This window comes from Phocoena sinus, chromosome 1 (genome assembly GCF_008692025.1).
Source record: "Phocoena sinus isolate mPhoSin1 chromosome 1, mPhoSin1.pri, whole genome shotgun sequence".
Taxonomy (NCBI): Eukaryota; Metazoa; Chordata; class Mammalia; order Artiodactyla; family Phocoenidae; genus Phocoena; species Phocoena sinus.
The window spans coordinates 126,401,844-126,417,803 of record NC_045763.1 but is presented as its reverse complement, the minus strand read 5'-3'; the positions used below and the strand labels follow the sequence as shown (position 1 = coordinate 126,417,803).

The 15,960-nt window shown below is 35.8% G+C and overlaps 1 protein-coding gene across 4 annotated transcripts in view; it reads left to right on the top strand.

The window, feature by feature from the left end:
- The window catches only part of NME7 (NME/NM23 family member 7), a 266,701-nt gene that overhangs the window by 42,509 nt on the left and 208,232 nt on the right, over positions 1–15,960 (top strand). For 3 of the 4 annotated variants that reach the window (XM_032631246.1, XM_032631265.1, XM_032631255.1), the window contains exons 2-6: positions 391–498; positions 1,236–1,402; positions 9,600–9,710; positions 13,723–13,773; positions 15,073–15,280. In XM_032631246.1, coding sequence (XP_032487137.1) covers positions 496–498; positions 1,236–1,402; positions 9,600–9,710; positions 13,723–13,773; positions 15,073–15,280 — 540 coding nt within the window. In that variant the 5' untranslated portion in view covers positions 391–495. The remainder of the gene's footprint in view (positions 1–390; positions 499–1,235; positions 1,403–9,599; positions 9,711–13,722; positions 13,774–15,072; positions 15,281–15,960) is intronic. The other variant, XM_032631269.1, reaches the window with a different exon arrangement.

Here is a 15,960-nt window from a genome sequence, read left to right as displayed (position 1 = left end):
TTTTTTCTCATACTAGTTTATTGATTATTTGCTTATATGTAAACTTGCTTTCAGAAGGACTGAATTATCACAGTAGTCAGATCAGGAGCTCATGTTCTAAAAAAAATATCAATTTATCCAGGATGATTGGATGGCTGTGAAGTATTAAGCAGTTCATAAGTCATCTTTGAGATATCTAAGGGTGTTTAATAAGAAATTAGAAGGAAATATGTATGAGGGTATGTTGATAACTGGCATACTGTTGAAAAGCAGAATTATTCAATACAATAAGTAATAATAAATTTCTTCATTGCAAATATTTGGTAATTCTTTCTTTCAATTTGTATGATTTTTACAAGAGTGCTTATATTTTATATGTTAGTGTTAAAATTCTTCTATCCTTCTTTACAGAATCATAGTGAAAGATTCGTTTTCATTGCAGAGTGGTATGATCCAAATGCTTCACTATTTCGACGTTATGAGCTTTTATTTTACCCAGGGGATGGATCTGTTGAAATGGTAAATGAGCCTTTTTTTGCTTTAAAGTTGGCAAACGGAGTGAAGGTGGGATCCAGAGAGGAATAGGATTGCCTTTCTTATAGTTGCTTTTAAAAATACATTCTTTTCATTTTGGGAATTTTAAACATTTTGGTATTATAATTCCAATACAAGAAGATACCTTGTGTCTTTACTTTTAATAGAAATTATTTTTTTGGTTAGAAAACTGAAGTGGGATTATTTATGCTTTGGATTAAGTGATAGTCAATAAGTGGCTATAGATGAAGATTATCATGCTCATAAATATGTCACCATTGCTGAATGCTGTTATCGCTACAAAAAGTCAAATTGAAGAAGACTGAGTTAAAAGAGTCGTGCTTGTTTCTTTGTGTCCCTTTGTTGAGGACTCCTTTTGCAGGTGGACCTATTTGGTATTGGGATTTTATGTTGGCAAGAAAGCAGAAATTTGGAATTTCTCTGGGATTTCATAGGCACTAATTTGCTGCAGTGATTTGGAAATAAATCTTTCTATCCAGGGTTTTTTAAAGTATTAAATTTGTAATTTTTATGTTATTACTAGAGTAGACTAGGAAATACATAAGTTATGAAAGAAATTATGATTTGTACTTATAGCAAAAATGAAACAGAATGTAACTTATGTTTAACAGAGCAAAATTAATAACTATTTCTAGTTTTATAATAAGGTTAACATTACCTACTGATAATTATTTGTTTTATTGTATTGTTTTTGATTCCAGCATGATGTAAAGAATCATCGCACCTTTTTAAAGCGGACCAAATATGAAGACCTTCACTTGGAAGATTTATTTATAGGCAACAAAGTGAATGTCTTTTCTCGACAACTGGTGCTCCTTGACTATGGGGATCAATATACAGCTCGGCAACTGGGCAGTAGGAAAGAAAAGTAAGAAAGCAAGTATATAATCTTTTTAAAATTCTTAGAACATTATGTATGTCTTGATACCAAATTCTAACTTCTTGTTTCTATCTTTTGTTTTTACAGTATAGATAGTTTTCAGTGATCCAATTCAGTATTATGACATTTTTAGAATTTTGTGGAGCAGATTCTGTGATTTGCTCTTCACTCAGGGAACAAAGTGATGCTCATAGTCTTAGGCAATGATTATTTTCCAGAGGAAAAAATGCAAACCTTTTATACTCCCTCATCATTCTTCTAACTGGGAACTGAAAATGTTAAGTCTTAGTGTACAGCTAAAGATGGTTTATGGGGGGGAAGTAGTGATTGCCAGAAGCTCAAAGGAAACTCAGAGGAAAGTAAAGCTATTTCTAGTAGAAGAGTAGGGAAGGCTTTGTGAAGGTATTTGACAGGATCATGAGAGATGGACTGAATTTTTACCCAGTTGGATCAAGTCAGAGGAATGCTGGTCAGAGGAATGAGTATGAGTAAAAATACAACAGAATGTTATACACTAGGTAGAGCTCATTGTTCTTCATGACTGGCTTGGTGGTTAAACATTTTTTTTAATTTAAGTAGTAAAATAGACTGATTAGGATGGTAGCAATAGGTATGAAGAGGAAGGAAGGAAAGTGATTAACCGAAGTATGGTAATAGTAGTAATGATAGGCATTAATATCTGTTAGCTATTTTTATAAAAGGTATTGTGTTAAAATGATTTGTATGCATCATTTATTTAAGCCCTACAACAACCTAATACACAAACTAATAATATTATTATTAGCTCCATTCTGCAGATGGAGAAGTTGAGGCTTAGTGATGTTCGGTAACTTGCTGAAGGTCACAGAGTAGAGGCATGATTAAAGCCCAGCGTCTGTCTGAATCAAGAATAGGAGGATTTAATCACAGGAGAATGGATAGGACCTGCAAAATGATTGTCTTCTTTCTGTCTCAGTTCATTTTTATGTCTCCTGTGGCACCTAACACATCTCCACATACATTACAAGCACCTTGTCTGTGTTAGATGAATGAATCGTTGAATAACAATTTAAAATTTATTATCTACTCTTTCCTTTTCTTCATTTCCTCCCTGTTTTCAAATGATGACCTTTGATCTAGTTGACAAAGGTGTTTTGTCTAGATTGTTTGGAATATATATTGTCTATTTTTGAGTTTTATTCACAGACGTAATAGATATCTGATAAATATTGACTGATCAATTGAAGACAGGATATGTGAGTATTTTGAAAAGAAAAAAATATACAAAAACATTGTGATACCAAGAAACTTAATCTGTCTTGGGATCACAAGTGCATCTCTAAAGGCCATGGTGGTGATGCCTCAAGCAGTGCATTATTCACAGGGGATGCCCCACATAACTTTGTTGAATGAATGAGCTTATGTTGGTGAAAATAGTCGTTGTGTTTGGAGGCAGAGCTCCCCGCTGGCTGCCTCCCTGCCTTCTTCCCTCCATCCCATTGCACGTGGCTCTTCCTGTGAAGCGGAGAAGCTGCAGTATGGTGCCTTCTGTGTGTCTCTCTGGTCTTCTCTCTTCATTGTTTGTCGTAGCTACGTTTGTTATTCTGACTTTCCCTCAGTTTTGATTTAGAGGAGAGACAGAACAAGTTGCAGTTGTAGCTGAAAATTAGGCTAGCCAGAAAACATAATACTAAAATGACATTGTAATTTTCAACCTCTACATTTATGAGTTTGCAGCTTTCTGAGTCTAGCACGAGCTATATTTGAAATGGAATGTTAATTCTTTGGTCATCTTTCTTGGCTCTGGTTTCTGTGGCTTATATTATATTGTGCTGACTTGGGGGATTCTTTGGATTTGTGGAGTGATTGTTGCAGTAATGAAAAATAGGGATCACTGGTGGAAGTTAAGGCTATATGTATAAAAAGCTCCCCAAACTATTTAATTCTATAGGAAAAAATATGTGTCAAACTATATTTTGAGGTTTGCCACCCAAATAATAGCTGGTTATCTACCTAATACCTGAGTCCCCCCCATAGTAATATTCTTTCTGTGACTTCTTTACAAGCCCTTTATAATTCTGGAGGTTCTTTGATGCTCAGTGTGGTATTAGTACACAGGTGGTGATGGATCAGTGAGGTGGTGAATGACTCATAAAAAAGGAAAACCAAAGATTCCCAGGACAACTCTGAACTAGGAAAAAAAAAAAAATAGAATGTTAGACAAATAGGAATCTCATTGTTATGAGATCTACTGATAAAAGTCTATGGGATTAAGGAAACACCAAGCACAGTTCCTTTATTTACAAGTAATAAATATTTATAGCTTAATTTTTGAGCACATGCTATATGCCAACCACTGTGGTAGGCATCTCAGTTCAAGACTACTTGAAGTTTTCATTTAAACTAGCAAAAATAAGTGAATTAGGGAGACAGGGTTGATAGTATGACCCAATCAAAATAAAATAATAATAGCTGTAACAATTATAATTAATATATATATTAATTGATTTGTCTACAGTGAATGTTGTTGATTCCATTTTACGGAGCACAGCCATAGTCACACAACTACAAAGTAAAGGGAAACAAGTAAATCTTGTTGTGTTTGACTTTAAAACTCATTCTCTTTTTATTAAAACCTCTAATTAATATATTGGTAAATACTATTGAATGAACTGATTTAAAAATAGGAGGAACAGAAGAATGTGAAGACAGATTTTAAATATTTGGGCTTTATAAATATAATTAATTAAAATATGTGCAATATTGTATTTTTACTGACTTCAATTGTTTCACCATCTTCTCTTCTGATTCTCTCCTAACTGCAAGTGGGTTAAATCCGACAACCATTTGGGTGATTTAAATAAACTTCTTCAGAATTCAAGAGTTTTAAAAATATATTGTTTCATTTAAATGACCAAAGAAGTAGGCATATGGAGAAAGAAATACGTGCATGTCTATCATGGTCCCATGGAAATAGCTTCTATGTAATAATTATAAATTAGCCTAGTTCTCAGTTTTATATAGTGTCAAGGATAATTTATGAACTAATTACATCCCTATTATATTTATCACACTCAACCATTTTCTTTCTGGAGTAAAGCCTGTACTGAGAGGGAGGAGTAAAGCTGATCTTCATGGTGCCCGTCTGCTAATTTTGAGGCACTTATCAAGATAATTCTATATAATTCAATTTAGCTAACAAACTAGCCTCAGCTTCCTAATTCCCATTAACTGTAAAAATCTGACATTCGATTTACATTTCTATTCTCTTTTTCAAAAATCTCTATATTGAGGTATAATAGACAAACAAAAAGCCATAAATATTTAATACATACAACTTGGTGAGTTTGGAGCTAAGTGTATACCCATGAAACCATTACCACAATCAAGGGTATAAATTTCTCTATTACCTCCAAAATTTTCCTCCCACCCCCTTATTATTTTTTTATATTGAGTTTTCTTTTGTGGTAAGGGAACTTAATGAAAGATCTACTCTCTTAGCTAATTTTAATCTATTCTCCTTATAAAGCTCCTGAAATCAAATGGATAAATGTTATCAGTTGTCTGTGAGTCATAGTATTTGACTTAAAAACATTTTTTTCTTTAAAATTTTTTTTCTTTTTTTTTAGCATATTCAATTTTAATTTTAGAAGGTAATAAATTGATGCTTTATGGTTTTACTATTCAGATGTAAAGACATCATACAGTCTTTTTGTCATCTCTTGGGTTCAGTTAGTCTCCATTCTCCCTTCCGAATATTAACTGATGGAGCAGTAACGTAGGCGCCAGAGGCAAATCAAAGTAAAGTGCTGGTTTAGGCTGTCTAGTGTAAGCCAGCTCTGAGAACGGTTGAGCTTTATTCCTACTTCTCCACCCCAGCCCTGCCCTCCTTCCCAGTCTGGACCTTGGGGCCTGTCTGAGGGAGAGAGATACCTTTAGAGCAAACCCTGAGAGCACACTTGCCCATCCAGCGTGGGAGACAGAGTACCAGAGAGAGGTAGGTTTCCATGCAGGTGCCGGCCTCTGCCTCCGCTGTGCTAACCAGATGGAAGCAGGAGAAGAACTGTAGACTGTGTCCTACATGAGGGCTTGCAGGTCTGAGAGAGAAGAGGCAGGGCCGCATACAACCAGAAACCCTTAAATGTGGCCACATGTGGAGGAGCAAATGAAGGGGGTGGAGAGAGGAAGCGCTTTCCTGGGAATGGAGTAGAAGTCACTTTACCCACGAGGAGCAAAGGTACACATGTTCTCATTGTTCCTGGAGTTTTATTTCTTTGAGCCAATCGGCCTAACAATTTTAAGTAGACCAAGGCTACTTCTTAGGGGAGGAGACCAGACAATTACTGGTATTAGTTCAGTTCTGTTCTCACCTTTGGGAAACTACTCCCTCAAAACCAATTACTGTTACTTTACATATCCTCCTAGGTGGTGGTGAGCAGTTGAGTTTTTGCTGCAAAAAGGCACTGAAATGCATTCAAGTAAGACTTTAGTTCAATTACCAAGGCCTTGCTAAAAATTAACACACACCCCTCCCCACTCCCCAGCCAATCTTTATCTCATCTTTACTTACCTGTGGTCTCATCGTCCAAGATGGCTTACTCATGCAGGCAAAAAACTGAATGTCCAAAACAACAATGAAACTATATAAGTTGGAAGAGAGAACATTGGAGCTAAAGTGTTCTAAGGTCTTTCTAAAGGGTCAAGATATTATACAATTTTAAGAATTTTAAGTTAAATAAGTATGAAAAAGTTTCACAGCTAACCACTAGAAAAATAGTGTATAAACTCCAAAACAATAGAGTACAGTAGGCAGAATCATGGCTGCTCAAAGATGTCCATGTTCAAATCTCTGGAACCTATGAATGTGTTACTGTATGGTCAGAACATTCAAGACCGCTATTCTCTTGCTCTCTGTAGATCTCCTGATTGACTAGGCCCTGCTTCCCTCACATGCCTATCCAATTCTCTTAATTGTAAGGGTTGTTAATGAGCCCTTGTTAACTGATGAGCCCACCTGAAATCAATTCCCCCCTGAGTAAATGGTAGCCTCCCTCTGTCCTGAGTAGCCAAGACTGCTGCTACAGCCTGCCTGCAGTCTGCTGCACACCTTGGGGTGTTGCTCCAGGACCTTGCTTCAGACATGTAAGTTCCTCCATCAATTAAACCATTGAGGTCTCTTCTACTGCTCTCTGGGCTCTTTCTTCTGTCTCGAGGCTGGGCATCTACAAGGCTTACAGGCCTGCGGGTGCAGCCCAACAGTTACCTTACATGGCAAAGAGACTTTGCAGGTTTAAGATTACAGGCCTTGAGATGGGGAAATTATTCGGCATCATTCCTGTGGGTGCGACCTAATCACAGGAGTCCATAAAACCAGAGAACCTTTCTGGCTGCAGAGAACCAGAGAGATGCCAGTGTGAGAAGCACCCAGTCTCCATTGCTAGATTTGAAGGTGGAAGGAGACCACAGCCAAGGAATGGGTGGCCTTAGCCATCTTTCTCAGGAATGGATTTGATTGATAATGTATTTTTGGTTGATATCTTTTTGTCATTGCTTTACTTTCAGCCTTGTTAAGTTATATTGTAGATATAGCTCTCGTAAACCACATGCAGCTCTTTAAAAAAAAAAAATCAGTCGGGGGCTTCCCTGGTGGCGCAGTGGTTGAGAGGCCACCTGCCATTGCAGGGGACCCGGGTTTGTGCCCCAGTCCGGGAAGATCCCACATGCCGCGGAGCGGCTGGGCCCGTGAGCCATGGCCGCTGAGCTTGCGCGTCTGGAGCCTGTGCTCCGCAACGGGAGAGGCCGCAACAGTGAGAGGCCCACGTACCGCAAAAAAAAAAAAAAATCAGTCTGAAAACCTCTAGATTTTCACTGGTAAGACTAGTACATGTACATTTACATATGTTGTATTAGTATTTTTGTACATATTTCGACTATTTTACTGCTTTCCTGCTTTTCTAATTTTTTCTTCTTTCCATTCTTTTGTTGGGGTGTTTTTCCTCTCCAGAGTTTTTTTTTCTCTGTAGTCTTTTATTGAAGACATAACAAATTACCACAGTCAGCTGCTTAAACAATACAAATTTATTATATATCAGAAGTCCAACACAGATTTCATCAGGTTAAGATCAAGGTGTTGGTAGGGAAGGCTACATTTCTTTGTGGAGGCTCTAGGGGAGAATCCATCTCCCTGCCTGTTCCAGCTCTTGAGGCCTCAAGGAAAGAGAAGCCTGGCTGTCTCAACCAACCCACTAGCCAAATGCAGCAGTACAACCCATCCCAGGTGAAACCACTCCCCAGCCAACCTATATGATCTTGAGAAGTTGTTTGTAGTTTTAAGCCATTACATTTTGGGGTGGTTTGTTATACAGCAGCAGATAACAGCGGCACTATTAATATATTTTCGTGGCCCTTTACTTTCTTTATGTGCTATCTTCACTTTTAAATAATACATATGATTCCTAAAGCCGAGCTTATTTTCCCTCCAAAATGCATTTTAACTATTATCTACTGAACAATTAAGCAGTGAAGACATGACAGAGGAACTTGCTTAGAGTAATTAATCACAGTAATCAATGCTCTGTCTCCTGTAGGCACTTAAAGAGAAAATGAAACTGCATTTTTTTTCATATTGCTTCTTGTTCACTGCCGATGTGTTTTATATTTTCTTTAAGAGCTTTGGTTCTTGAAGATGTTTCCAGAGTTTAGCATAACAAATCATGGGTTAGTTTGGCTTTATAATATTTTAAACAATGTGAGCTAAAAAAATGATGAGTTTTAACTGTATCTTTGAAGCCATATAAAATGCTAGAAGTGACTCACTTGCTTCAAAATAAAAAGTCCGTTTATTACAAGCCCTATCAGACTAAAATGAACAACTTTTGTTATTTAAAAGTTTTAAAAGCCAGCCATAAGTTATATCCAGTTGTAAGTAAGGATATTTGTATCATTATATCCTTAGCTAAGTTTGTCTCATTGGTGAAAAAAGTCTACTTTGAAAAAGCCTACCAGTCTCCTTTTATGGATTCCTTGAGTTAATGCCAAAGTGTCAGAACAATTGAAAATAAAGGGAAAGTGACAGCAATTTTTTTTTTTTTTTTTTTTTTGCGGTACGTGGGCCTCTCACTGTTGCGGCCTCTCCCGTTGTGGAGCACAGGCTCCGGACACACAGGCTCAGCGGCCATGGCTCACGGGCCCAGCCGCTCCGCGGCATGTGGGATCTTCCCGGACCGGGGCACGAACCCGTGTCCCCTGCATCGGCAGGCGGACTCTCAACCACTGTGCCACCAGGGAAGCCCAACAGCAATTTTTTATCTTATTTTGTGTGCCAGATAAACTGAATTACTCCAACTAATCTGATTTTACCTTGCGTTCGCAAATGTTAGCCTTGAGGATTTGTGATTATGTTCCCTTTTGCTAATATTAATAGCAACATTATTTGTGGTGTGATGTGGAAGGAGCACAGACCCAAGAGTTGTGTGAGCTGGGTGTTCCGTCCTGAGGATGCCACGGACCAGCTGTGTGACCTTTGGAGAGTTACCTCTCTGGGCCTTGTTTCCTTGTTAGTAAAATGAGGAAATTCAGGTGATCTCCATCTCTAAAAATCCATTAATTCTGTGGCTTCAGAGGGGAGAACGCATAGCTCTGATGTATCCTCTAAGAGGAAAGTGTGATTTTAAAAGTTAGCAGGATGTTCGCTAGCCACATACATCTTCAGGTAAGAAGATATTTAGTTCTTTTTATATCATTCATGCTATGAATAAAGTGTTAATAGAAGAATTTATATTATTTCCAAATCAGTGCTGAACTGAGTGTATGGCATACACATGTTAAAGTCTAAGAGACCAAAAGTCAAGCTGATATGTTTAATGCAACTCTTTAGAGAATTGTTGTGTTTTATAAAGCATATGCTAAGAAATAGAAATCTTAAACACCTGTGTTTTATAACGTGGACATATTTAAAATGAGTCTTAAATTTTTTTCCCTCTAAACTTTTATTTTTCTAGATTGGGTACCTAATTTTTATTTCCTTGTGAAAAAATAGTAAACTTCCATTGTATTAAGTTTTTATGAGGCCATTAATACATTTGTATTTATAATTCACTTTGATGTTTGATCTAGGATTTTTAAGGAAATTACCACTGCTTGGGAATTATAAGTAAAAACTGCCAAACTATTTTTATCTTTAAATTTATTCTTTGTTTCTTTATAGAACATTAGCCCTGATTAAACCAGATGCAGTATCAAAAGCAGGAGAAATAATTGAAATAATAAGCAAAGCTGGATTTACTCTAACCAAACTCAAAATGATGACACTTTCAAGGTAAATTTTTTGAGCATTTTCAGTTATGTAATGTCTGGTTCCTTTTTTCAAAAAAAAATCATCTATCTTTCATGTCTTTGTTTAAATACTTCCACAGAATGACAAAGAATAATATAGTAATCTTATTAGAATGAGGAAATGGAAGACAACAGGTAATCAGATGCATAAAGGATGATTGAACTCTAAGCAAATAGGAGTTGTCAGGTTATACTATTAACTATTTATTAGACATGAACTCTTCATTGTCTTTCATAACCCCATCTGCTTTTATAACACCAGTGTTTCATAGTTGTAACCTCTTCTTTTATACAATGTAACACATTGTATAAAAATTATAGAAGAAATGAATATTAGATTATTTCTATTTGACAAGGGAATGTTACTGTTGAGATTTTCAAAAGTCATGTGTTTGGAAATGTTTTATTTCCTTCCAATATATATAATTGGCAGATATACCTATTTACTGCTCTGAAAAGCAAGCCATTCTATCTGACCAGATATTTTCTAAGTTATTTAATGAAAGTAAGACTTAGTGTTGCGGGCTTCTCTGGTGGCGCAGTGGTTGAGAGTCTGCCTGGCAATGCAGGGGACACGGGTTCGTGACCCGGTCCAGGAAGATCCCACATGCCATGCAGTGGCTGGGCCTGTGAGCCATGGCTGCTGAGCCTGTGCGTCTGGAGCCTGTGCTCCGCAACGGGAGAGGCCACAACAGTGAGAGGCCCGCGTGCTGCAAAAAAAAAAAAAAAAAAAAAACAAAAAAAACCACTTAGTGTTAGGTAGAGACATTCATGTAGCTGTTAGGCAGGGCTTGACCCGGCAGTTTTCTTAGGTTACTTCACTGATTTGTGTGTGTTTGTTTGCTTAGGTGTCTTCTCACTGATGTTCCTGGCTCTTTATCCCATGGGACGGTTGCTTTTTTGTCTCTGAGAACAGGGACAATGGAGAGCAGTAGATAGTGTAGCTTTGATAAGTCTGATCCCTAGAAACCTTAACAAAACATCCTCATTTTTACCCCAGTAATGACAGTTTGAATTTTTCCCCTATGTAAGATCTCCCAGTTTACATATATTCTAGAAAGGCAGGCGTCTTCTATTTCAGAGCACAGAGTCTAGAGCCAGATTGCTTGTAACTGCACCGCTTAGTAGGTTGTGACTCTGAACAGCTTACCTCTGTGCTTCAGTTTCTTCATCTGCAAAATGGAGGTTATAACATCACCTGTATCATAAAGTTGTTATGAGGGTTATGTGAGTTTAATAAAAGTAAAGTGCTTTGAAAAACCGTGGCACATAGTAGGTGTATATAGGTGTTCGCTATTAGTGGTAGTACTGTAGTACTAGTGATATCACTGTTATTTAGTAGAAACTGAGGTCATGATCCTTTATGAGCATAGTTATATTTGTCCCATTTCTGTCTGTATTGAGAATGCTTGCCCTCACAGCAGGCTATGGGACTGAATTCTGGAGAGATGACTTTGAATAGTTTCAGTGTGATTAAAACTTTTTTATGTCTCTATACTTCCAGTGTTTGATAATTTGGTGTCAAACTTTCCACAATAAAGTTGCCCAAGAAAACTTAACAGCTTTTTAAATTGTTTATAGCACCTCATACATCTCTATTAATATTACTGTCAAGTCTTGGATTTTACCCAACTTAAAAGCTAATAAGTTAGTCTGTTACTCTCTCAGGGATGCTAGCAGAAGACGTGAGACTTCTGCGTCAGAGACAGAGGGCTTGAGTATGGTCAGTAAGCAGCATGAACATCATGTTTCTGTTGGTTCCCTTTGCTTTCATGTCCCGTGGGAATAATATGATATGGGTCCGGGTGGATGTCGTACACACAGTTGATTGCATCACCTCTGACGAGCATTGAACTTAGGTTACCCACTGTTTCATTAAGAGCAGTAAACAAGCCTTCTCTTTGTACTGAAGAGGCATGACCTCATCCCTCAAAGTTGCTCATTATAAACATAACTCCAAGAAATGGCTAGGATAAACAGTAGCTGGGGCCTTGCATTCTTGGCATACCCAATAAGACACGTTAGGAGTGTCAGAGACCCATGGAGGAGTATCTTCCAATGCTTAAATCTTTTCTAAACTTATTTGCTCAAATGTCAGTTCCTCCCTCATGACAGTATCTGAAAGGCAGAAGCTGAGTTCCATCTAACTTTGTACTTCTAGTTCTTGGATCAGTGCCTGATTCAAAGTAGGCACTAAGTAAGTATTTCGTAAAAGAATTAATAGATCTTTGTGACAATGGTGAGTTTCTTTATAAAGACACAGCAAAACAAAACATAACAAAATAACAACAAAAAGGCTTCTCTAGGTGGTGATGCACTTGTTAATCCTTCTCTCCATCTAAACTTTTTAAGGGAGGAATTAAATAAGAATGATGAGAAAAAAACTCATGAACTCTCATCTTGGTTTCAGTTATAGATTTTCAGTGGAAATAATTACGGGGTCAGTGACATATTAGAAGAAAGCAATAAGATACTTTCAGTAATTAATATTTTTCTTTTCACTGATATTAAACATTATGATTTTTCTTAGTTCAGTTGTGTTAAAATTTAGAATTGGTCATATTAGTAGTCTTGCTGCTAACTCTTCTAAAATACTCCCCACTTGAGGTTTTTTAGACGCTCAGTTTTACCTCATTTTAGGCTGCAATACAGAATATCCATATCATTTTTATGAATTCTTTTCCTTACCCTCTAGAATTTTTTTTTTTTTTCTGAAGTTGGTAATAGTAAGGTCATAAGCAATCAGAGATTTGGGTTCAAATCTCCCTGTCCTTCTTCCCTTACCAGCACTTTGACCCAGACAAGTTATGTAATCATGCTGAACTTCATTATTTTCAAATGTAAAATGAAGATGATCATACCTATTTCAATATATTGTTATGAGGAATAATAACATTTAATGTTGGGCATATAATACCCTCTAGAAAAATGAGTTTTCTTCCCCTTCCATTTCTTGGGATGAATTTCATTTTCTATACTTGCATAGTATACTTTCATAATCTTTTCATGGCCAAAGAGAATATTTTAGTACACTTGGTTTGAATAAAAGTATATCCTGATATAGCTTATTAAGTAAATTCATTTTGTAATGGGCCTATAAGATCTTAAAGCACTGCATACTAAATTACCAAGCCTGAAAGGTTAATCTTTTGTTAGGGGATACTTTAATTTGCTATTTTAAAAAGTTGATGTTGACATGTATTTGTCATATACTATGAATTAAGTTTAAAGCCTTTGAGAAAACTGTACAAGTTTGAGACACTTGGTTTGATTAACCGAAAAGTCTAAATAACTTTTAAAATCAGTGTAAAAGTCCGTTATCCTTTCCTTGTCTCTATAGTTGTGGGACTATAAATTTAAAAGTAAATCCCGATTGCCCTTAATAAATTCAGATTTCTGAATATCTCCATATTATCCATTTTTTGGGGGGAATGTAAGTTCAAGGATTCGTTTTTAATACATTAAAAAGCAATAAGAATACATTGATATGCTTAAGTTGTCAAGCAGTTTTTAAAAACACAAGTATATAGTCTTTCTTTTAGGGCGATCTAAGGAAGAAAACTATAACTATTAAAGTAAAATTCTAGCCTAACCTCTCAGGTTTAAAGCCTGTAGAAGGAGGTAACAAATTTTGAATTTGAAGATGGCTTTGCATTTTTTGATGTAACTTATTTGAACTTTAAAGAACAAATAATTTTTATTGGTCATATGTTAAACTTTGGCTTTAGAATGTTAAAGATGCTAGTGAAAAGGAAGATTGTAGATTTGAACATGAGTAATAAAGTAAATATTGCCTCTTTTGTTCATTTTAATTTTACATCTTAGCATAGATATCCATACTAGCAAAAATTTGAAAAGAGGGGAGATTTGAGCAGAATATTTAGTGAAAAGTCCTTAACTCACATACGGATCACATAGAGAATTTCATTATTTTATTAATGTAAGTTAAAATAATTTCCTTACATAATTCTTAACTATTGTCATTTTGATTATAGGAAAGAAGCAACAGATTTTCATATAGATCATCAGTCAAGGCCCTTTTTAAAGTAGGTACTGAAATTGGGGGTCGTGGGATATAATGGAGGATATCGTGGAAAACGAAAGAGTTATAATTTTACAATTCAAAAATTTGTTACATGAGAATAATTTGTCAAAAAGTCCTTAGCAACATCTTGCAACTGCAGAGAGCATTTTTTCTAAGAATTGTTTTTTTCTCTCCTTTTATTAGTTGAAAATTCTCTTATCATTAAATGAACATATTAAACTTTAATCAGAAGCAAATAAAATGTTTAAATCATAAGGAGCATAGCTTTCTTTTTAGATTTCAGTAGATTAAAAATAATTACATTTTATGTTGAATATCTATTTGTTGTGTTTTAAACTCTTATTTTAGCATTCTCAATGTATATAAAACATTCTTCAAAGAACCTTTGTATGTTAACTAAGTTGTTTGATATATGTTTTGTTCTTTGAAATATAGCAACAAATATGTTAGAAACAAACTATGTTCTAAATATTTGGGTTGTATTTAAAGTTAAGTGAATATTGTGCACCTCATATTGCTATTGACAAAGGAGGAATACTTACTTTTCTAATAAAGAAGGATTAGCCAAGCTGCTGCAATAGAAATGCTATTTGGTGTCCTGTACAGAATAGTGCCTTATTAAAGAAAATTTTTACATAAGAAAATCATTATGGTATAGATTATTTTAAACCAAGCATTATAAAAATGTTCTCAAACCTTGTGTAGAATAGGCATCTACAATTGTCTTGGAAATTATTCTTTGTTATAGTCTTTGTATGTGTTTATAGTATTACAGCTTCTAGTGTAATGTCTTATATGTCACTAGACCAACTCAATGCTTATTGACTGAAAATTCATTGTCATTCTTTGAATTCTAATAGATCTACACAAAAACAATTCTTACTGCAAATATATTACAATACATCACTCATCACTTTCTCTACTGCAGTTTCATTTGACGGCAGTGGTAAACCACGTGAAAATAAAAAGATTCTTCTGTACCTTTCAGAGCAATGTAGAAAGCATAGATTAAAAATATGCATTTTAAGTCAATGAAGTAGTCTTAGTTCAATGAAAGATTGATTTTTCTGCTAATAGTAATTGACAACACTAGTGATTTGTAGACACTCGGGCCACTGTAAGGCACTCAATTTATGAAAATTTTGTCTTGCCCATGTAAAATTCACTGTGTCCAGTAGTTCTGAGATCATGATCATGAGTATGTGTTGAAATACTCAAATTGTAATATATCCTTGTTGTTAAGAGAGGTACCTAGGTTGATAGAAAAATGAAGCAAATCAATCTTTCACCTGTTTCACAGTGAGCTGATCCAGTTTATCACCAGTGGTCCTATAATTGCCATGGAGATTTTAAGAGATGATGCTATATGTGAATGGAAAAAACTTCTTGGACCTGCCAACTCTGGACTGGCACGTACAGATGCTCCTGGAAGCATTAGAGCCCTTTTTGGAACAGATGGCATAAGAAATGCAGCTCATGGCCCTGATTCTTTTGCTTGTGCTGCCAGAGTAAGGTGTTTTTAAACTACTTCAATTCTGTTTTGGTTTTGTTAAATGTTTGATGTCAGAGTAAAGCATTTTGTCACTGCTGACTTAGGGTGGATTTATACAGTGGTGTAGCAGTAGAGAAAACCTTTGACCTTTTGCCTAGGATTAACAGTGTTTCAGTGATACATCTCCTTTGAGAACTGGTAACCTGGTCATGGTCAGGATAAGTTTTCTCCAATTGAAATACTTATTGTCCCATTTTGTTCCAAAGACTTAAATGACTGAGGCTTATCAGTGTATGACTTATTCATCTAAGAATACCAGTTTATGGAAAGTGAATATTCAAAAAGAAGACATCATTTCATACATTCTTTCTTTGACTCAGACTTGACACCATATATTCAAGCTTAACATCCTTTTCTTTTCCTATATATAGCTAGTGTTTATGAAAAAGTTTTCCTACTCCTTATTTTAAATTCGTATAAATAAGGTATTATTACACTGCGTTTATACTGATGTTGAATTAATGAAGTGCAAGTTAATTCTCAGCACTGTGAGAAGTTTCTTAGCTAATTTAAGATGGCTTTTAGTCTGGTCATATTTTTAATGGAATAATATTAGAGTTTTATGATACAGTTGACCCTTGAACAACGTGGGGGTTAGGGATTCCAAACCACCGTGCAGTCGAAAATCTGCCTGTA